Source organism: Protomyctophum parallelum, assembly GCF_964188405.1.
Source record: "Protomyctophum parallelum genome assembly, chromosome: 15".
NCBI classification, from domain to species: domain Eukaryota; kingdom Metazoa; phylum Chordata; class Actinopteri; order Myctophiformes; family Myctophidae; genus Protomyctophum; species Protomyctophum parallelum.
In genome coordinates, this window is record NC_139710.1 from 9,824,426 (window position 1) to 9,846,167 (window position 21,742).

General features: G+C 41.9%; 1 protein-coding gene across 12 annotated transcripts; it reads right to left on the bottom strand.

Moving 5' to 3' along the window:
• Nucleotides 1–46: 46 nt before the first annotated feature.
• On the bottom strand, nucleotides 47–21,681 carry git2a (G protein-coupled receptor kinase interacting ArfGAP 2a). 12 transcript variants are annotated; one of them, XM_083784436.1, is made up of 21 exons: nucleotides 21,276–21,681; nucleotides 16,185–16,318; nucleotides 14,135–14,247; nucleotides 13,871–13,976; nucleotides 12,715–12,801; nucleotides 12,477–12,607; nucleotides 12,278–12,372; nucleotides 11,914–11,959; nucleotides 11,379–11,427; nucleotides 11,192–11,264; nucleotides 10,679–10,776; nucleotides 10,375–10,486; nucleotides 10,128–10,270; nucleotides 9,833–9,982; nucleotides 7,340–7,588; nucleotides 6,349–6,438; nucleotides 3,723–3,805; nucleotides 3,424–3,615; nucleotides 3,027–3,158; nucleotides 1,967–2,030; nucleotides 47–937 (listed from the first exon to the last, which is right to left on the bottom strand). In XM_083784436.1, the coding sequence occupies exons 1-21, from the start codon at nucleotides 21,325–21,327 to the stop codon at nucleotides 725–727; spliced, it is 2,412 nt and encodes an 803-aa protein (XP_083640562.1). In that variant the 5' UTR covers nucleotides 21,328–21,681; the 3' UTR covers nucleotides 47–724. The 12 variants fall into 12 exon arrangements, with proteins under 12 accessions (XP_083640562.1, XP_083640561.1, XP_083640557.1 ...); XM_083784435.1 differs by having other exon boundaries at nucleotides 47–934; nucleotides 11,379–11,430; XM_083784431.1 differs by having other exon boundaries at nucleotides 11,379–11,430.
• Between the last annotated feature and the right edge of the window lie 61 nt (nucleotides 21,682–21,742).

The following is a 21,742-nucleotide window of genomic DNA, read 5'->3' on the forward strand; positions in this document are numbered from 1 at the left end:
GGAAGTATATTAAAAGGTCAAACAATTTTGAGGATTTGTACACAAAATACACAATGCTAATGCTTATACAGTGCAATAAATTGAGAAGATTCTTTAGCTCCAAGAATTTAAGCACTAGAAATTCATGACAAATGGACAAATTCTTATGGCTTTTGCTAGCTTCCATGTCTAGCTTTGGACTCTGAACAAAGAACATTGAATACTGTACACTGTAGCCTAATTTATACTCAGCTGTGCAACAAAGTATAAATTAGGCTTTTCTCACAAAGCATTAAGGTTTAGTAACTTTAGTATTTACTTATTAGAGATGCAGTATTTACATTATGAACTGATTGAGCATGACTGATAAGAGTAAGCAGAAGCCCATTCTATTTCCCAGGTACACCAGTCACTGCTATCTTTACATGATTCCTCAATTATATATATATATTTAAAAAAAAAAGGCTGTAAACGTGATACTCAAGCTCAATATGAATTGTGCTCAAACCGTACTTCAAACCTAGCATTGTTAATGAGCTGACTTTTCCCCCCCAATACTACATTACATTGTTTGTCCATAGTTGGCTTTAAATGTTGATAAAACATACACATCATGTGTAGTGTGTGTGCAACATCTTTAAATTAAAAAACGCATGCATATACCACAAATACTGATAAAAAAATAAAAGAACAAAACTGAGATGTTATTGGCCTGAAACATTTAAGTGCTATTCACTGATGACTATTAACAGTTGTTCTCTTTTGTGGTTATGGTCACAAGCTGCTTGGCTGCCTTTGCTATGTCATAAGCACACTGGATGACCTGCTGAGTGACAAGCTGCATGTCTGGCACTGGACTTCCCTCTGAGGGCACCGCCTTCCTGCATTCAGTCTGAAGTCGGTAGGCACTGGAGGTCAACAAGCGTAGGGAGCCCCTCACCGTCTCCGAGCGAGGCTTCTAATCACAAAGTCAAACATTTGAATACAGTTCATGACCTGTGTCACATTCTATGGCAAAGTATAGAAATAGGGCTCAAGTGGTTAAATACATTTGGATAACATGCATTGTGCCTAAAAGTGTTGAAACCTCTGAAACTAATGCAGACCTAAAGCTGAAAGCCTCCTGCGATTCCTTCTCAAATGTCTGACAAATATACTGTCTGAAATACATTATATAAATGAATGGGAATACAGAATTTTATCCTAATTAACACCTGTGTGAAAGACAAGATGGTTGATATAGTACCCAGGGTTTCCTGCACAATGTTGTTGGCATGGCGCTGCGCCATGCTTTCTTTTTGAGGGGGATAGTGAATCATAGTGTGTGTGATATGAAATGTCCAGTACCTCCCCAGTGCCTGCCCAGTTTCCGCCAAGTGCCTCCCCAGTGTCTGCCCAGTGTCCCCCTGAGTGCCTCCCCAATGTCTCCCCAGTGGCTGCAGTTTCTCCCCAGTGCCTCCCTAGTGTCTGCCCAGTGCCTCCCCAGTCTCCCCAGTGTCTCCCCAGTGTCCCCCCAGTGCCTCCCCAGTGCCCCCCTAGTGTCCCCCCAGTGCCTCCCCAGTGTCCCCCCAGTGTCCCCCTAGTGCCTCCCCATGTCTCCCCAGTGCCTCCCCAGTGCCTGCCCAGTGTCCCCCCAGTGTCTCCCCAGTGCCCACCATGTCTCCCCAGTGCCCCCCTAGTGCCCCCCCCCAGTGTCTCCCCAGTGCCCCTGCAGTGCCTCCCCAGTGTCCCCCCAGTGCCTCCCCAGTGTCTCCAATAGCAATACAAGAGCAATAATCCAAATTAATCTTAATTTATTAATCAAATTAATTAATTAATTCATCAAAATGTTCGACGCGCGGCCAAAGAAAAGCCCCCCCCCCCCCCCCGCGCCCAGCACCATGCCAAGGCCTTTTCCTGCACGAAACACTGGTACCATTTAAAGCAGTATAATAGAAACCTACACTTGAATTAATTAAAACAGCATCCTTTCCTTTTTGTTTTTTACCTTGGGAAAGAGGGCAGCCATCTCTGTTACAGCCACATATATTCTTTCTGAGCATGGTATAAAGCTGTGGGGAAAAGAAAAATGTCCATGAAATTGACATAGATCACAGATATGAAATCTAACTTAAGAGATAAAACAGAAACTGTATGTTCACACTGTGAGATGAGTTGTTTTAAACAAGCCAAGAATATGTAATGTAATCAATCGCAAAATGCAGCACTAATTACAGCTCACAGCAATCCATGCAATAAGAGTTCCAGATTACCAGTGAGGGGCTACATCATGGTAATAGGTCAACAGTCTATTTATTGTTAGCAAACAATATCAATTTAACAGTGGTATTCAAAGTGCAGCACATTATATGACAATAACTGTGTAGGCTATGCAAAGAAAGGCAAAATCGACCAAATGAAAGCCACATGGATTTACATGTACATAAAGCTATAGTCGAATTAGCCAGGACAATAACTAGAGAGTTCCATACACTCAGTGGAAAGCATACTGTGCCAGGCTGTCATCTCTATGATGTACCTATTGACTCCATAATTGGGCAGGGTGTCAGCCTGAAAGTAAAATATTTAAAAACATTTCAAATGTGGCAACATTTCTAGCGTGCACTAGAAATGTGGGGCGTATTGGTCAAGCTGTTTGGGAGCATATCCCGGATAGACAAACGACCACAGGCACAGGGGCTAAATCTCACCCCTTGATTTCTGACTAGAGCCAGAGATAATGTCATAATTCCATTAATCTCTGTATTTTTGTCTTTTGATGGGCTTCACTGACGGGTTGAAACTCATCTCAAGTTGGTGCTTCATAATTTAGATGTCTGATGATGATAATATAATAATCATTATTGAAAGTAAGCATGAAACAGAACCCTTTTTTAGGCACTTTTGTATCTTCACAATATTCCCCGGGTAAGTATTTGGCTGTGCAATTCAGAAAAAAAAACAGTCAGTCAGTAGGTGAGGTAGAACAATAGACAGGCAGGACAGAAAACCAATAGGTGAGAGAAAACAAAACTGTGCCTGGGAGGCAGGGACAGAGGCCAGAGTACCAGGAGGCAGGGTCAGGGGGCCGGAGACTGAGAGGCTGGAAGGGAGTGGGGGCCTTCTCAGCCCAAGGCACCAGGGTGCTGAAACATCCCAGACTGTGCCTGAGCCGACGCACACCCTCGCGCTCGCATCTTCTGCTCACCAGGGGGAGGGGGAGGGGCCACCACAGCAAAGTAATAGAAAACCAGAAGCAGAGGAAGTGGAAGTGGAATGAGGGAGAAGAGTAACAAAAAGAGACAACAGGAAAAAGGGGAAATGGTAGGAAATGAAACTACTCAACAGAACAACGAAAAGAAAAAAATGCCAATGGGGAAGTAAGTATGGGACAAAATGAGTGAAAGTGAAACTACAAATATCTTGAGTGAGTCGAAATATGGAACATTGTTTCTAGATTCTGACCTGTCATGCTTGTTCTCCTGAGCGGCACGCAGAAGCTCTTGAATGTTCTTGGTGATTTGCTCTGTCTTGCGGATGACATCCTCTGTGCTGGGAAGTGTGGGGTCCGACTCTTGCTCCAGATCATCCAGCTCAGGGATGGAGCTGCCCTCTCCCAGCCAGCCACAGCTTCTTAGCCTCCCTCTCCTACATAGACTGCCATATAAATGGAAATGATTTGTACCCTCTACCAATCTCAGTCTAAAGAAAAAATGAAAATGAACCAATAACTTATGTTTTTTTCAAATGAAAAACAATCTTACCCCGAATCATCCATCTCAGAATCATTGAATGCATTGTCATAGTCACTGTCTGGCATACTGCCCTGCTTCTCAAACTTTGAAGCCTAGAACCAACAGAGGAGAGAGAGAATGATAAAATGTGCCTGCTGCAAATATCCAGTGCCACTGACGATGTTTAGAAGAAAGCAGCGTTGCTGGAATCATAATTTCAATGCAAAGTGTTAATTTCAGAGAAGAAATGCAGACTTTCAGTGTGACACCTTGCGTTTATGGTATTGCCGACAATAAAGAGTATGACAATGACAAATTTGCCATTCAACAACTTTGCATGAAACAAGCAATAAAGCGATGAAGCAAGAATAAAGAATCTGCTAGCAGCTTTTAAAACGTAATTAGTGTTAGTGAAGACAATATCCAGGGTTCAATAGTTTGTACACCTCTCCTCACTTTTTATGGTTATGTCTTAGTCATAGTGACATGCTATATGGGGCGGGCGTACTATCGGGTTTGTTTATGATCGTGTCGGAGTCATAGCGACGTGGCTGTGGTCCGGACTATAGACCGATTCCGTAACGGGTCTCATGGCCTACGTATTTAACCCATTCTGACCTGAGATCAGATTCATACGAGGTTTCCGCCGGACACACACTGGTCCTGATGAACCCATTCTGACCTGAGATCAGATTCTAAAAATGTCAGTCGCTCTTCGATTTTTCAAAAATAGCAGACCTACAAGCTCGTATCGCGCCACTCGGTGGCGCGATATGAGCTTGTAGATCTGCTATTTTTAAATAGCTAAAGCATAACATGATGCTGACACCAAAATGCCCGGTCAGAATGGGTTAATGTAGGCGGAGACGACACATGTGCGGTTTCCCCGCACCAAGCTTCTAATACAGTGAATGGAAAAGTGACTGATGTTAGTCTGCCTCAAACGTTAACTCTTTTACCTGCTTTTTACTAACACTAACATTACAAAGATGCCCAGAACATCGGGATGAACCTGTAGTTTATGGCTGCTCCAACAGTAGTGGCCATATATGGGTGTATCATGTTTGCCTATGGCTATGTCTGAGTCAGAGTGATGTGGCTATGGTCCTGCATATACAGCATATGGGCGTATCGGGTTTGTTTATGGTTATGTCACAGTGACGTGGCCATGGTCTGCCTCTCTTTAGCCAATTTTAACCCATTCTGACCTGAGATCAGATTCATACGAGGTTTCCGCCGGACACACACTGGTCTGATGAACCCATTCTGACCTGAGATCAGATTCTAAAAATGTCAGTCGTTCTTCGATTTTTCAAAAAATAGCAGACCTACAAGCTCGTATCGCGCCACTCGGTGGCGCGATATGAGCTTGTAGATCTGCTATTTTTCAATAGCTAAAGCATAACATGATGCTGACACCAAAATGGGTGCCCGTTCAGAATGGGTTAATACAGGATCTATGGACCTCGTGCCAGGATTAATGAAGCCAGCATTATTTAGGAACACATCTACAAACACACACTAGTCAAAATTGTATCAGAATCGTGACACGTCACTTTTCCCCTACTGTAATCCAAAATTGATTAAAGTAGAGTTGTGGTGGTCATAAATTGAGGCGCAAGTCACGACTCGGATGAATTCAGGACTAATCGCGGAACAACAAATCAACACATAATTTGCATGTACTGCACAAAATAGCAACCATTGATCCTCAAGTGGGATCACGCTCACAGTGATGTTAGATTAGGCAGTGATTTGAGAGTTCTGAGCAGATACACATACTGAAGACTCAAGATTGCATATCCAAAGAGGAAGCTGAGACAAACAAGAAATGCACTTAAACCACATATATACATACCATTTCAATACAAGTCCTAAAGCGCTCAAATAAAATCCTCCTCCTGTTTGTAGTAAAAGATGTACGGCTGCATGCACACCCTTGTCTCTCTCGGACAACACACGATTGTAACGATTACATTGACACGTACACATTTTGTATGTCTTTCCTCTGGATCTATACATCTAATAACCAATCTGTTTAGACTGTGAGCACCCGAGATGAACACATGGACTGGGTGTTACTAGGGAAGGTGAGAGCATGCTGGCTCAGGCTGAAGCTTGCTGTGCAAGATGACCAAGTTCTGGTTAGAGATGGGGAAAGGACTTCTCTTAGTGAGTGCAAGTGATGTGGGCTCAAGAATTTGATATATTGACAGACACTACTTGCATACAGACATTTCATTCAAATTATTCTAAAATATAAATTTGGTTGTCTTTCTTTTTCAGTGGCAGGGGTTGGACTTAGTGTTGGCAACAGTATAATGTAATTATACTAGCCATTACACAGGCTTCTTATGAATAAAAAAATAAGAATTAACATTGCCACACCACACCACAAGTGCACTCGCCTACCCAGATGTCATTGCTTGGGTAGAGCTGTTGCATTTGCAAAAAACACAATTCTCTTTCTCTGGCGGTCACAAAGTTGATGATGGAAGTATGCATCAGGGGGTGAATGCAGCCCATGGAGGAGAGGGTTTGTTTCATGCAGGTAAGGAGTAGCATGGAAGGGAGTGGAAATGGAACAAATGGCAAGGGTCTCTCAGTGGATTCGTTGCATCCCACCAGGCTGGGACCAAGTGAATAGGTACTTAACCTTTTGAGCACTTTCGTCCTTCGACCAAGACAGGGTGGATGGAAATGAGGGGAGGGATGAAGAGGTGGTCACAAAAACGCCCCTTTCCGTCTAAAGACAGGGTTCAAATCACATTTTAAGGAGAGAAAGTAAAAATGACGACAAACATTGTGACACAAACAGTATGTGACACAAGTAGCCTTGGGTAAATCCGTACACCTTGCCATGCCTCTACTGGGCACACTGTAAACTGTAAATAATATAATATATTTTCACAATAAACAAATAAAATCCAGGGTTCTATAGTGCTACTCATGCAAGCTCAAACAGCATAACGGCATATTGAAAGCAGGGGAATTATTTACAATTGTCTTTCACTACAAGCAGTCAAGCATATATATTTTATGCTCATGGCATGGGTAAAATGTTAGAAAATACATCATTCGTTGATGAATTCAACATTTCAAAGACTCAAATGTAGCACAAGCTAAAAGTTATTATGCTCCAGTAGTACCCATGCATAGGTTCCTTTGATTCTAATGTATAGAGAGAATGACCGACCTTGTTAGTTTGTCGTTTAGTACAAAAACACAGCACATTTGCATGTATGTTTAATGCTGAATGACATGATACAGTACAAATCAAGTATAGAATTAATTCAAGCTCAGCACAGCAGCTCTTTAAAAGCTAACCCTGATTATTCTCATAAACAAACAGTACCCCATTTAACACCAGATTTAAAGAGAATTGGTCCCATGAGAGTCCAAGCAGTGGACATCATGGAATGAGACTAGCTGTGTGTTGTTTGCTCATCGCATTGCGCTTTCTGATCACAGTGGCTGAGAAGACGAATACCCGATGGCAAATTACTATGAATGTAAAAGAATGGGATGGGGGTAGGGGGGGGGGGGGGGGGAAGACCGTTCGCAGACAGATTGGATAGATGTGAGGAAAGGCTTGGAAATGGAGAAGAGCAAATGGCAAAGGAAGGCAGGGTGCAGGTCTTACTTACATGAGGTGGGAAAGGTTGTAGGGTGGGGATACCCTCCTCCGGGTAGGGAGTTTCCCCCTTGGGGACATAGGCCTTCAGACCTGAGCCAGTCTCATACATAGACATGGTCCGGCTGGCCCGTGCAGACTGCCGCCGTTTCAGGGATGAGGGGCTGGAGGGATCAGGGTAGTCTGAACCGCTGGGGACCTGATAGATATTGGTTGTGACCTGCCGCCTGAGAGAGGTGTTCTCGCTTTGCAGAGATTGCAGCTGGAAGAGAGGGGTCAGCAATACACTAAGAGGTGCTGTCAGCAAAGCAAGCTTTTTACCTACACTGTTCCATTCTATCTTTATAGCATTTGCCCAAATTGTCTCTAAATAGTCACATTAACATCCGACAGTCAAATAACTGTCAGCATACAAGACAATCACGCAAAAGTGGTAACTTGGTACGATTAGAATCATATGAATAACATGAATTCTGGAAGTATTTTGTCAATTGATATGTGAACATTAGCAACTCTCAAAGTAGTATGGTGTCTTAGCCAAGTTAATATTGACCATAATTTGCACTTTCGGCTTAGGACATGCGTTAAATGATTTCCATGACTTGGCTGTCAAACTTCCATTAATGCCATATCTTAATAAAGCGATCTTGATTTTACCACATGAAGATGTGACCCATTAGCACTGCCAGATTAAAATAAATGCACCCATACTATCACTGTCATCTTCACCTCCATAGTTTCTTGATGAAACTATCAAAGAATTTTCAGATCCAGGGCAGATGTTCATGTTCACAAATATCCACTGTTCAAAACATAACAGGCAAATATGATTTTAGTGTAGATATTCTCTTCTAAGATGTGAAGCAAGGGGTAAGCAAGCAAAAGTTTGTAGCACAGGCAAGCAAAGAGCTGCAATCTAGCTACCAAAGATGTGCATGAAAGATGGGTACATTAGATTAGAGTCATCAAGCGATCAAGAGCCGTGATGAATGATGATATGAAATTTGATCATATCAGGATATATTTTTGATAGCCATACAATAGCACAGATGAAGAAAAAGTGTTCTAATTTGCCACAGTCGGTCGGGCAGGTAAAATACGCAAACTACTAATATGTTTTAGTCACAAACCTATGCCATGATTGAGTGACAGATTGTTGTAGAGAAATAATGTGGCGACCACCTAAGTTTAACCTAAATTAAACCTAGGTTAATATATGCTTTAGCAAAAAAGAGATGCTGTGCAATAATAATGCTCAGCAAAAATGATGTATTTTCAAGGGGAAAATAAATGAAAATATGTCATTTTGGTCTTGGTTTGACACATTGCATGGCTGTCCCGGAAGGCCAATTGTGCAAAAGAATCCTGTTTAAGTAAAAATCAAAATAAATCCAGGGGTGATTTGAATTGATACTTTTGAATCACTTTCTGATTGTCATAACAATAGTCAGTGGTCTAGTTTGGAGTGCTTAATTTGTTCCAACCACCATTGTTTTTGATTTCAAGAGCTTGGTGAGGTCTATGAGACAATGCCAAACCACACAGCTAAATCACATACTGGATGTCTACAAGAGAGTGCTGGCAAGACCTTTCATATTCAACCACTTGAGTATTAGAGACCATATATCATCTTATTCCCAAATCCAGTATAAATTCAAGCCCTTTTATGACCATAAAAAAATAATATAAATCTAACATCATTGACTGGAACCCTTATATAAACAAAATAATTTGACTTTAAAGTGCTGATCACATGAGCAAATGACAACATCTCGATCAGAATAAATTGTCATTTGAGGTCTTTGGAGTTTCACATAATCCATTCCAGAAGAACATTACAAAATAATGTAATTAAATGACAAAATGTATTGTATACTCAGCTGTGAACTTGTGAAGGCTATGTTTTCAAACACAGTAGAGCAACATGACCTCTTTAAATGAAAGCACCCCAAAGAATGACCCAAACACAATCATGTGCAGAAAAGACTTATCTCAGAACCTCAAGAAGAACCGACACTCTCCTTAGACACGCATCGCTGAACTATAATTGAACGAGTTGTATTAGTTAATATACACACTACGTTATTTCATGCTAATTATTCAAACATGCTTGTTAGTACCATGAGATAGCACAGCTTATACTGTAAACATTTCCTGTATAAAACAGGGTATTGAAATGTTTCCCCAATCTGAATTGTACTAGTACGAATGCATTTCTTCTTGGCAAATTAAAAAACAAAAACAAAACAGGATGCTCCAGCCACCATTCAAACTTTGAGATGTAACATGCTGGCCGAAACAGGTGGACAGGGTGTGACAGCAGCCTGGCCCTGGAGCAGAGCATTCCCAGTCAGGTGGCCACGCCCTCATTACAACCCACAGGCTGTGCTTTCCCCGCCAGAGGGAGATCACATTGGACAGGAGACGAGCTCTGCTGACCGCTGTGTCCCTCCCTCAGTTCCGGCCATTGGTGTTAGTTATCTTATTGGTGCAGTTCTGTGGATACCTTTTTCTGCATCAGCCTCAACTCATCGCTCAGGTTGCTGTTGACTTTCATAAGCTGCTGGATCTTGACTTCTGAGGCCGTAAGTGCATTTTTCACATCCATGAAGTCCTGCACAGTGACAGGTCCGTCTGATAGGTCCGAGTCAAGGCTCTGTTGGGAAGGATTTGTGGGAGACAGTAGAGACATCCGACATTAGAACGGTAATAACAGAGTTATTGTTTATTATGAACGTCCTTTTGAAATGAGTACCGGTAGTTCTTATTTTGTCTTATTTTGTTTGGATTTTGTCAACTACCTTGGTCCTATCTCCTTTGCTTGAAGGTTGTTCTTGATCTGTATCCTCATCAGAGGCCACACTATCATAATCAGGCTGGTCGTTGTCCTGGCTTTCACTTCCATGTCTCATACCCACATTCCTCAGGATAAGGTCAACATTATCTGGAATCAAGGAGAAGCAAAAATAAGTCATTGGTATCATTATACCAGTAACAAGTCACACTAGTCAAGTCAAACTTTGAATGAAAAATCAATATTACTCTGACCTTTGGGGCTAGCAACTGAATTCCCTTGCTGTCTCCGTTTAGCGTCACTTAAAATGTCAATAACAAGAGTTGCAAATTCATGTGCATTGAATCTTGCGAGTTTCTGCCGTCCCTAAATTAAAGAAAAAACGTTACTTCAAATCATACTGTAAACTTCAAGGTGAATGTGTAAACTGAACTTGCGATAAATGAGAAACAAAATAAGAGCACTGCATTTTCTCAACACAAAGCACAATGAATGGTTTTACAGTTTAACTGAACTGAGATGCAGTCAGTAAGTAATGGCTGTGTGAGGTCAATTTACCTGGTTTCGTGTTGATGAATATTCTGGGTTCACAGGAAGGAAAGGGACCACAGTCGTCTCTGTCACTAGGGTGCTGTGGTTCTGTGTAGCTAACCATACTACACACAAGAGGGGAGCATTCAGGTCATAATATCTGCAATATGCAATCGATTTTGGTAGCTTTGTTGATCAGTGTCCACCTTGGAGCTATACTTAGTCCCATCTTTTCCCTCTAGTCTACACCAAATCTCTTCACTGAAAACAGCCAATCTCAAACACAACGTGTCGCAATGCAATCCGCTGTGACATTGTAGTAGATCTGACATTTACTGTGAATGTTCCCCTATTTTGGCAAAATTGTTCACCTATTATGCCATGCCCAGAATAGGGATACCAGGGGTCAAATGTCTAAATACCAGTGTGTGCGTGTGTGTGTGCGTGTGTGTGTGTGTGTGTGTGTGTGTGTGTGTGTGTGTGTGTGTGTGTGTGTGTGTGTGTGTGTGTGTGTGTGTGTGTTTGGGGGGGGGGTCTTACCTGCATCAGTCTCCCTTCTGTCCACCTCGTCATACACATCCATGGCCAACTCCTCAAATAAATGATTACTGAGCTACGTTACAAATAATGAAGAACAGACAGTCAGGAGTGGGTCAGTCTCATGTAGAGGAGCCAGTCATGAAATGTGTGTATAACTGATGATTAATTTAAATACTGCAACACTTACAGATTGCAATTTCTTCTTCGCAGCCTTTGCCAGTTCTGATAAATCCAAACTGCTAAAGAAAAAGAAAACAATAATAAAAACCTATATGCTTCAGCAAAACAAAACACTGAAAAACATTGACTATTTGCTCCACAATACTTACATATTCCTTATCCATTTAGGGAGCAATAAAGAAGAAGAAATCTTTTATTCTAAAAGAACAATGCTACTGTGTACAGTACTGTACTGCAATACAATGCTGTGACTCAAGAATAATGAGATGCTGAGAGTGGACTGACATTACAGTTCAACCATTTACAACAATTAACAGTTGTGTGGTGTATGTGAGCTATTCTAGTCTCGCTCCTCACAACCAGATAATGGATGCTACGCTAGGCCACAAGCATGTCAGAACAGGTCCCAGAGCGAGAATACAACCATCAACAACTGCAACAAAGCCACTCCACAGTTTTGAAGGGTTGATTCAAGTTAAAATCAAGTTCTCAACTTTAAAGTTTAAAGGCGATCAGTTGACTGTGGCTACTCATATTCTTACCTGTCAGCCATTTGTGGAACAATGAAGTGCTGGCCAGTTTTATGATCTGAAACAAACAATGATGCGATGGATGACTACACACCATGCTGCTTGTTTAGACATGATTATGACAAGTAATCAACTGTTTACACAATGTTAAACAATGTCTAGTAAATGTAATAAAAGTAGCATGAACCAAGTGTCTGTAAAGCTTTTGTGCAGATGAAAAGATGAGTTTGTTTCTTTAACCGTCCTGCAATGTTTGGGCTTCACCTTGAAATGTTGACAGGTAAGTCACATTTCTCATAAGTGTCTTTCTGGCACAGATAAAAATACATATAATTATTTGCTAAATCTGTCTGACAATTGTCTGCTCAGTGCTTACCTGGCTTTCTTCCACAGAGATAAAATGCCAGCCGGTCAGTGAGCTCATACTGGATCTCAACCAACCTATCTGCCAGGTCATGGTGTCCTGCTTGCCTAAAAAGAATACACAATATCAATAAGTTATTACTTCCATTACAGGCGTGTACAATCTCATGTTTTAATTATTTCACTTGGGGGTGGAAAAGTCACTTATTAACCTTGCATAGTCAATAGGAGTTTTGCCGCTGCTGTCCGGGGCTCCTGGGTCTGCACCATAAACTGTGAGTAGCTCAGCTTGAGATACCTGACCTGCCTTTGCAGCCACATGCAGGGGGGTGTTCCCTTTTTCCTTGAGGAAAAAGAAGAAGAAATCTTCAGAGGAGCCATTTTAAAATACGAAAATGTAGATTGTGTACATGTCCATCAATAAAAGGTTAAGTAGTGAGTGAGCCTTACTGGGTGAAAGAAATTAGCTTGAGCTCCAAGTGATAGCAGCCTCAAGCATGTCTCGAGATTCCCAGTCCGTACACTTGAGTGTAGTTGCTTAGAGAGAAAAGAAAATCACATCCGTGTGAAGTGAGAGGCACTTTTATCATCATACATCAACTCATTCTGGCCAATCACAATTCCATCCTCACTTTTTCCGTCTTCACTTTTGTCTTTAATGTTTGTGTTTACACAAACCCGGAAAGCTGGGCATAGGAGTTTGCATTTTTGAAACAAAGCTGTTCACAAGGTCCTTACACACCGGGAGCATGATTATTATTACTTGCGCAAGCAAAGCATGCAAGTACTACGATCGAGTGGGTATGCATGTATGTATGCATGTACGCACGCACGCACGCACGTACGTATGTATGTATGTCGATGTCCTCCAACAGCCACTAAGGGACACCATTCTTGGTGGCGTAACTAAGGTACGTTTCAAGGTTGGCATAAGGTCAATAACGGGTATAAAGGATTTAGGATCTAGAGCTCTAGGACTCAGAGCAGCAGTCGTACCCAGACGGAGAGCTCTATAGGGACTCAGAGCAGCAGTCGTACCCAGACAGCAGCAGAGCTTTAGGACTCAAGGCAGCAGTTGTACCAGCAGTGGTGAGCGCACCTCATGGCGAGCTCTGCTTGTGCACAAGTAGGCCATACATGGCCTACTTGTGTGCAATGTGCAGTTATTATTTTTTATTAATGTTTTTTTCTGAATGAACTAGATTTTTCACTATGAATCAAAGCAATAAACCGTTTGAATGAGGCATCACTGTCCTATATGAATAGTTTCATGCGAAATATTATCTGACATTTTGTATATTCCTCACGCCCCCGGTGTGCAAATGACCTTCAAAGCAGTGGTTCATGTCAACAAGATACAAGATTTCTGTAGTTCCAATGTTTGAAAGATATTCCAAAATCTTTCAAGATGTTTTGAAAATAGCGGCTATACAAGTTCACAATGCACCGCATTGAGAGATCTTATAGCCGATGTATATAGGGTCAAATTGGTTAAACAGATTTTTACTAACTACATTTGCTGGGGACCACCTGGAACCCACTCAAGGACCCCTGGGGGTCCCCAGACCCCACTTAAATAATGATTTAGAAAGCCTTTTCTCCTCACCTTGCTTAAATCCTTGGCTGTGCAGCTGTCCTCCTCTCTGCATGGCATGCGATGGACAAATGCTAACATTTGATATTTGGCCTTTATAAATTCTGTTTTGTTTGGACTTTTGGGGCAACATAAAACAGAAGAAACAGAAAGAGCAGAAGTGAGCAATTAGCCAGAGGCACATTGACATTAAATGTTCAACAACCAGTTTCTGTTCACCAGTTCAGCATGACAATCTATGTGATACATGATTGTTTTCAAACAATAATGACTCACTGCACTTTGTCCTGAGGATTGGCCTTTCGCTTTCCACTCATCACAGATGAAGGGTCCAAAAGAGAGTGCTCCCATATTGAATTTGCACCATTGCTGTATAACGTTTGCACCATCTGAATGATGGAAATAGGAATGACGAAACAATTAATGTGTCGCATTTGAATTAGACAGCCGGCTGTGAAGGACAATCCTACAATAAATGTGCGAAATCTCTGTCCGTGGGTCTATAGTTGACCTATCTCGAGGACCGTTCCGACCGACCGACTTCAAACGACCCGAGGGAGTGCAGTGTCCGCCCTCGGTCGGTTGGATAGGCGGTTGTCCAGAGACACTGATCCGACTGATATGCCCATATATGGAGATCCATTTGTCCAGAACCTCCGAACCGACTGCTATGCACATATAGGCATGCCCATTTAGGCCGAACCTACTTCCATAGAGGATCTGCGGGAGTCATGCGCCTAGTGAGAAGTAGGTCAGATTAGTGGATCTCCAAATACCACAAATCCCAATGTATGGAGTACCCTGATGTCATCAATAGATCGTACCAACCTGGATTCCATATTGCCCCCCAAACAATAAGCCAAAATCCCTGCTTCTGTTGGTAATCGCTCTCATTTTGAGAGACCTGCCAGTACACACCAGTCACAGATTTGTGACTGGCACCTGAGCATGGGTCCTACAACTTTGTTGAGTTTGTGTATTCTCCTAAAGATAGTCTTCAAGTCTTCAAGAGACAATAAGGTGGCTGCACTATTCTGGACGAGTAATGAAAACGAACGTTTCCGCAGTTGTTGGTTTTAATTACTCTGCGTCCGGAATATTGCCACTTTGGCTACCAGATTCAGATTCAGATACCTTTATTTGCCATTGTGTAAAACACATAAGAATTTGCTTTGACATTGCGTGTGTACATTTATTTTTCCTTTTTTCACATATAACAAAAACAACAACACAAAAACAACACCGTTCCGGAAGTATAAATAATATAAAGTGCAGAGTTTATGGAACATAGTGCAAAAAATGTCCGGTGACACTCCCTAGGGGGCAGGGGTGGGAGGGAAACCAGAGTCATTTAGCAGCCTGGCGGCTGAGGGGAAAAAGCTCAGTCTGTGGCGGACTTTTGTAGCCTTCGGTAGCCGCAACCGTCTCCCAGAGGGGAGCAGGGTGAGGAGGCCGTGGCCAGGGTGGGAGGGGTCGGCCATGATCTTTCTCCCTCTCTTCAATGCCCTGGAGTCGTGCAGGGACTTGAGGGAGGGCAGAGGACGGCCAATCACCCTCTCTGCAGAGCGTATCACCCGTTGCAGCTTAATTGGCGAGATCTTTTGCAGCTGCAGCGGGGAACCAACCAGCCAACCAGGTGATGATGGAGTGTGTGAGGATGGACTCAATGATGGCTGTGTAAAACTGAGCCATCATGGTCCTTGATAGTCTGAACTTCCTCAGCTGCCTGAGGAAGTACAGCCTCTTCTGGGCCTTCTTCAGGAGGGCCATGATGTTGAGTTCCCACTTCAGGTCCCGAGAGGATCATGCCTAGGAACCGACATGACTCTACCGGGGTCACCTGGGTGCCTCCCAGCATGATGGGAGGGGGCACCAGTGTGTCAGGCCATTCCTGTGCTTTGTGTATGCATGCTCCAAGCAGCAACACTGGGCCCATGGAAAGATGCCACGTTTTGTCACTTCAGGATAAGGCTTGTGCAATAGGAAGCTGGTGTTTCGTTATGCAGAGTGGCAGCATTATTGGTGTCAGCCCTGGTACCATTTCCAAACTTAGGACCCACGCACACACCTGGCAGTTCGCTCAAAATGAGAGCGATTACCAACAGAAGCATATTGGGGAATTTGGGGGGGGTATTATTGAAGGGGAGAAATAATGACACGAAGTTAAGTTTCCTAACTTTTCTTTAGGCGTTTACTAGTCCAAGATGATGAGAACTCATTTAAATTGAAAATGTTACACAGTATGCCTTTAAATAATGTGTATTTTGCTTTGTATACACAAAAAACACCCTCAAACAAAAAAACGTATTTATTATGGGGCTCTTACTTGTAGCTGTGTGGGAGGCCAAGGCGTGTGTGTCAGGTGACGGACTTGGGAGCTGTGTCTGCCCAGACTCCGATGAACACTACAGCACTCGTCACATATCAAAACACCCCTGTTCACTGAGGCCCAGCGAGGTTCTGGGGAGAGAAAGTAACACACCAAAGGCATTTACAGATTTTGCACACTAACACTGGTTAACCCATTTTGGACCGATTCTAAAAATGCCTTCTAAATCCTGACCTAAGTTTTCTGAAAAACTTCAAATATTTATATGGGCCATTCTACCGAATTGGTTCAAATTGCAGTCCCACAATGAAAAACACTTATTAAAAAACTATTTAGTGTTCAGACTTTTCACTGTAGTAATGTCATAGTATGGTCTAATTTATCACAATACATTAATTGAGATAATATATTTTTATATATATATATATATATATATATATATATATATATATATATATATATAAAACATCCTTTATATGGTACTTCCTATTGGAAGGTGGCTGTCCCAACCTCTAACGGTTAGAACAATTAGTCTATTCAATTCGTGAAAAAAGTACTTAAATAATTTGTCACTTTCCTAAATATATATTTTTAATACCCCCAATAATTCAATAGATTTTGTAGATTTTTTTTAATTAAAAAACTTTAAATAAAAAAGGCTGTCCCATGTTTTCATGTCACTACCGAAGCTTGAGCTTGAGCAAATGTAAAGCATCTTATGAGTTAATATTTAGCAAAAATAAAAATAGTGACATGATTGTTTCAGTAGTGACAAAATTGTTTGTTTATGCTTTTTAATGTACTTAATTCTAGTAATTCTAGTAGTTTAGTAGTAGTTTGAGCAAATGTAAAGCATCTTATGAGTTAATATTTGGCAAAATAGTTAAGTGACTATGGCACCGCATTGTAAAGACAATGCTGTGGTCACTACCGAAACAGTGCAGTCACTACCGAAACACTGGTTGTTTTGTCTAAAATCAACCAATATTTTAAGATCATGATTGGTTAGGTGTATGTGTAATGTCAACTACCAATAATGCTGAAATCAATATAATCAACTTTATACATTTTACAAAGAATATTGCGTTTAGATTTTGATTACGCTCAATAATTCATAATTTCCAACTCTGAATTTGAACCAATTCGGTAGAATGGCAGTATCAATTGTTTGAAATGTTTTAATCCTAGTGTACACACTGTAGAGAACCCCAGAAGGGGTTCCCGTCCAGAAGGGTAAGGTTACAAAAAGGGGTTCCCGACTTCCCTCCTATAATGGGTTAATATTGACAATGTTTTATGTAGTGTGCATAATAAGCAGGCAGCACATGAGCACACTACACACCTCTGCTTTAATTAACATGTGGATCGTTTGTCTTTAAACTCAGAAATCAGTTGTCTCCATCACAGGTTATCACCCCCCTCCTTTGGCTTCTGAATTCATTGAGAGTTTGACAGGGTTCTTTTTCTCTGTTCACATAACTATTATTTAAATCTCTAGTCTGGTACTGTTGGCATCGGAAGACCATTACACAGTCATATTTTCTCAGCTATAAACAATTAAATGTCTACGTCCTCACAAACATACAGAGGATAGCGATTTCAATTATACCCTTATAATCTATCTGCCTTAGTTAGATCTAGCAGACTTAGCCAGCTTAGATCACTGCAGATAAAGCAAACCGGATACAGGCTAATGTAACCTGAACAGTGAGTGAACGCAACCTCAATCACAGACACACACTGCTGACTGCAACATTTAGGCTAGACCAATATTAAGGCTATTATTATCACAATATGCCTTAAGGAAGCACTAACGGCACATATACTGTAGTGTAGGCTGATACAAGCTTGACCAAAAAGCAAGCCTAAACTACACTGCAAGTAAGTAGTAGTAATAGTAGACATAATGGTAGGTGTAGAAGTCCCAGGCTTTTAATCCTTTCCTTGACCCCACTTGTGTAGATTTTGGCTGACAGGCATTGAAATCGGCTACAGTGTAAAATACAGACAATCTGTATTATGGTTCTTGGTTTTTTGAAGGAACCAAGAATTTGTAACAGCTTCCTCTTTAACGTTGCGTCATGGTTAGTTTGAAAATCAGTCATTTTCTACAAATGGCAATGCTGTGCGCCAGAACATAAATTAGCCTTAATAGTCTGCAGTTCTGACTTTCTTGGATGAGGGACAGGGAGGTTTGTTATGCCTCCTATAGTGACAGCTGAGGTGAAAGAGGAACAGCTGCTGGTTAGATTGGGTCACCTGGCGCTGAGGGTCCTGTCTGCCCCTTCCACTCCACTGAGAAATGAGTGCTGACACGCTTACCACATGCGTCTTTTACTCCTTCCTTAACAAGTGCTGCTTAAATTAATACCACATCCAGAAACTCTAAAAATATTCGAACACAACAACTGGTAATAGGCATGGAAGGGCATACCAGGCCAGCTGGTGTGGAGATTCCTCAGACTTTGAGCCAAGATTATTAGAGACAAAGGAGTTACAACAGTAGCTGCTAGCAGCAATTCCCTTGCCTCTAATCAGCTCTCTTAAATTACTTACATTCACAAAAATATTTCTGCATCTAGACAAGAAAATAAATGTAATCAGCAAAGCTCTCATCATTTGAAATTAGTAAACAATTAAATTGTGCAGGGATTCTTTTTAAGTTGGTGGGAAACAGCACTGGCACATACAGTATGAATCCACTACATTCATAGCATCCAGTCAATTCACTCCGCATCCTGTTTTGTTTCCTGTGCACTCTGAAAAACATCACGTCATTCCTATATAAAAATGGATTTTATGCAAAGTGTCCTTGACACAATACAACAATGAATCATTTGGCTTTCGCAGAAATGTCTTTTGTATAACACCTAATTGTATCATTCTTAATGTATTAAGAAAGAAATAGGCTTAGTTAGTTGAGACAAGCCATGTGTCAAAAGAGTGACCCAGCAAAAGAGTGACTTCTACACTTGCATGTATGTAGTAGAGACTTCCTACTCGGACTAGGAAGGACAACTGTAGCCCTGGAACATGACTGCCATGATGATTATCATGACAGTCATGCAGTAACTTTGCCCTGTTTTTTGCGCTCGCTGCATTTACAAGATTTCCGTATATATAAACATTCAGATTTCAAATATAAAGTACTCACAAAGTGTCCCACGGGTGTTAGTTAGTAGCAGCGCCAGCGATTAGAATTGCTGCGTCCCGCGTTGTTTAATAAAAAGCATTTTTGTCCGAGCTCCCCGGCTACTTTTTTCAAACGGGGTTCGTTTGGGAAATCCACAGTTGCACACCGGGAGCGCACTCGCCTATTAGTCTGTATTGGCAGGGCGGTCAGCCTACCTATATCGAACACACCGAGTGCCACCCTCCTCCCGACCGATAGGGGCGCGTAGTTGAAAGCCAATGGCAAAATAACACCTCGGATAAAAATGCTTTTTATTAAACAACGCGGGATGCAGAAATTCTAATCGCTGGCGCTGCTACTAACTAACACCCGTGGGACACTTTGTGAGTACTTTATATTTGAAATGCGAATGTTTATATATTTTAATTCTTTGTAAATGTAGCGTTCGCAAAAACCAGGGTGAAGTTGCGTCATGACTCTCGTATGAATACGAGAGTCATGAATCATGGCTAGGACAACTGCTAATCAATCGTTAGTACAAAATTGAGATCAATGATTGGCCTGAATGAAATACACTGTATGCCAACTTGATTTTAGGAAGCAAAGATTTTCTATCCTTAGTACAAGGCCTAATTTGCTTTATAACAAGATCATTATCAACTAAGACAAACATAGCAAGGTCCTTAAATCCACAGACTACTTGTTTCATTTATTTTATACTCAGCATGAGCCCCTTTCGGAACCCTCGGTTAGCTTTTCTGAATTTTGGATGCCGCTACCCTAGGGTCCCTCGTAGCTTATTCCACCCTCTATAGGATGCAGATTTACATACTCTCTGTTCACGGAGACCTGGTCGGTCGCTTGAGTGTTGGACGTGAAATGTTTCAAAGATGCTTTAGGAGACCGTCGCAACGTGTGCGAAGCGGCGTTAACCGCCGTTGCTGTTAAGTATTTTTAATCCTTTTTTTTTGTTTTGCTTCTCTGAAATTCTCTCTCCTCTCTCTTCCGTGTTGACTTCCCATTGTACCGCCTCCCGAGTGGCGACTGGCTAGCAGCACGTCCTACTGCCTCTGATTGGCCGACCGCGTACATGCAGGATGTTTATGCTGTTGTGTCGTGGGAGGCGGGGAAGAGAGAATTTCAGAAGCAAAACTTCAACAACAACAAAAACTTAACGGCAACAGTGGTTAACACCGATTCGCACACGTTGCTGCGGTCTCCTAAAGCTGTTGTATGCATATTTGAAACCTCTCACCAACACTCAAGCGACCGACCAGGTCTCCGTGAACAGAGAGTATGTAAATCTGCATCCTATAGAGGGTGGAATAAGCTACGAGGGACCCTAGGGGTCAGAAAAGCTAAGGGTTCCGAAAGGGGCTACATCAGTTTGTGAGACCTAATGAAAATGATGCACCTTGAAGGTTAAACAGTTTAACAGAATGTTATGGGGATGTCTCCCGACTTTACTGTCTGATTGCTGATGTCTTGTATCGGGAAAGGGTCCAATTTTATAAACCTACTGTGTTTATAAAATTGTGCATAATTAAGCCAAGTTGAAATCATTTTAGGTCTGATCTACTGTCCACACAAACTTTGTTGGTTTGATTTATAGTATGTGTTTTAAGACAATGTGCGTTTTTAGATGAGGCTAAATGTGTCAAAACAATGCGACACGGTAAAACAAAATTATGTACGGTACTGAGTCCCAACCAACATCAAATTCAGTGGACATGTCAGTATCTTGTCTGCATTATTGATACACGGTGAATTCCTCAAGTTAATGCATCCTTTAGTATACAAACGTAACCAAAGGCGCGGTTTTATTTAGTGACATACACTCTAAATATTAAAAACCAATAACCGAGCTAACTAACCAGTAGCTCCAAGCTAGTAGCACAGTAACGTCAGGCTAAACAGAAAACAACTGCAGGGCTGGATGGAGTTGCAGATCTTACCCGGGACACTGCAATCAGCGCAAACCTCGCTGTTTCGTAGGCGTTTAGACATCCTTTGCCTGGGGTGGAAGGGCCTATTAAAAGGTCAGAAATGGGGATTGCTGTAGCAGTGTAGCGTATGTTCAGCTATTCATTGATGGCTCTGACTGCAGGGCTATCTTCCTCCCTTCCGCGTTAGCAATAGAGCTATAGCTAATTAACCCGTTTCGGATCAAAACAAACGATCGGCTCCTTCCAGGTATTGTCGAAATGTGTTATCGGTGCCAATTAACACATATTAATTAGACAAAGGCTGCTTGTTAAAGAAATGAACGGGCTAAACAACAAGTAGCACCAAACAGGCTAACCACAGACACTCTCTCTCCCGTAGTTGAGTGTTCAGTGCCTGCCTGGCTGGCTGCAGCAGTCACAGGGGTACACACACTGTGGAGTCGGACGGAGCTCCCTTACAACGAAGATGGTGGAGA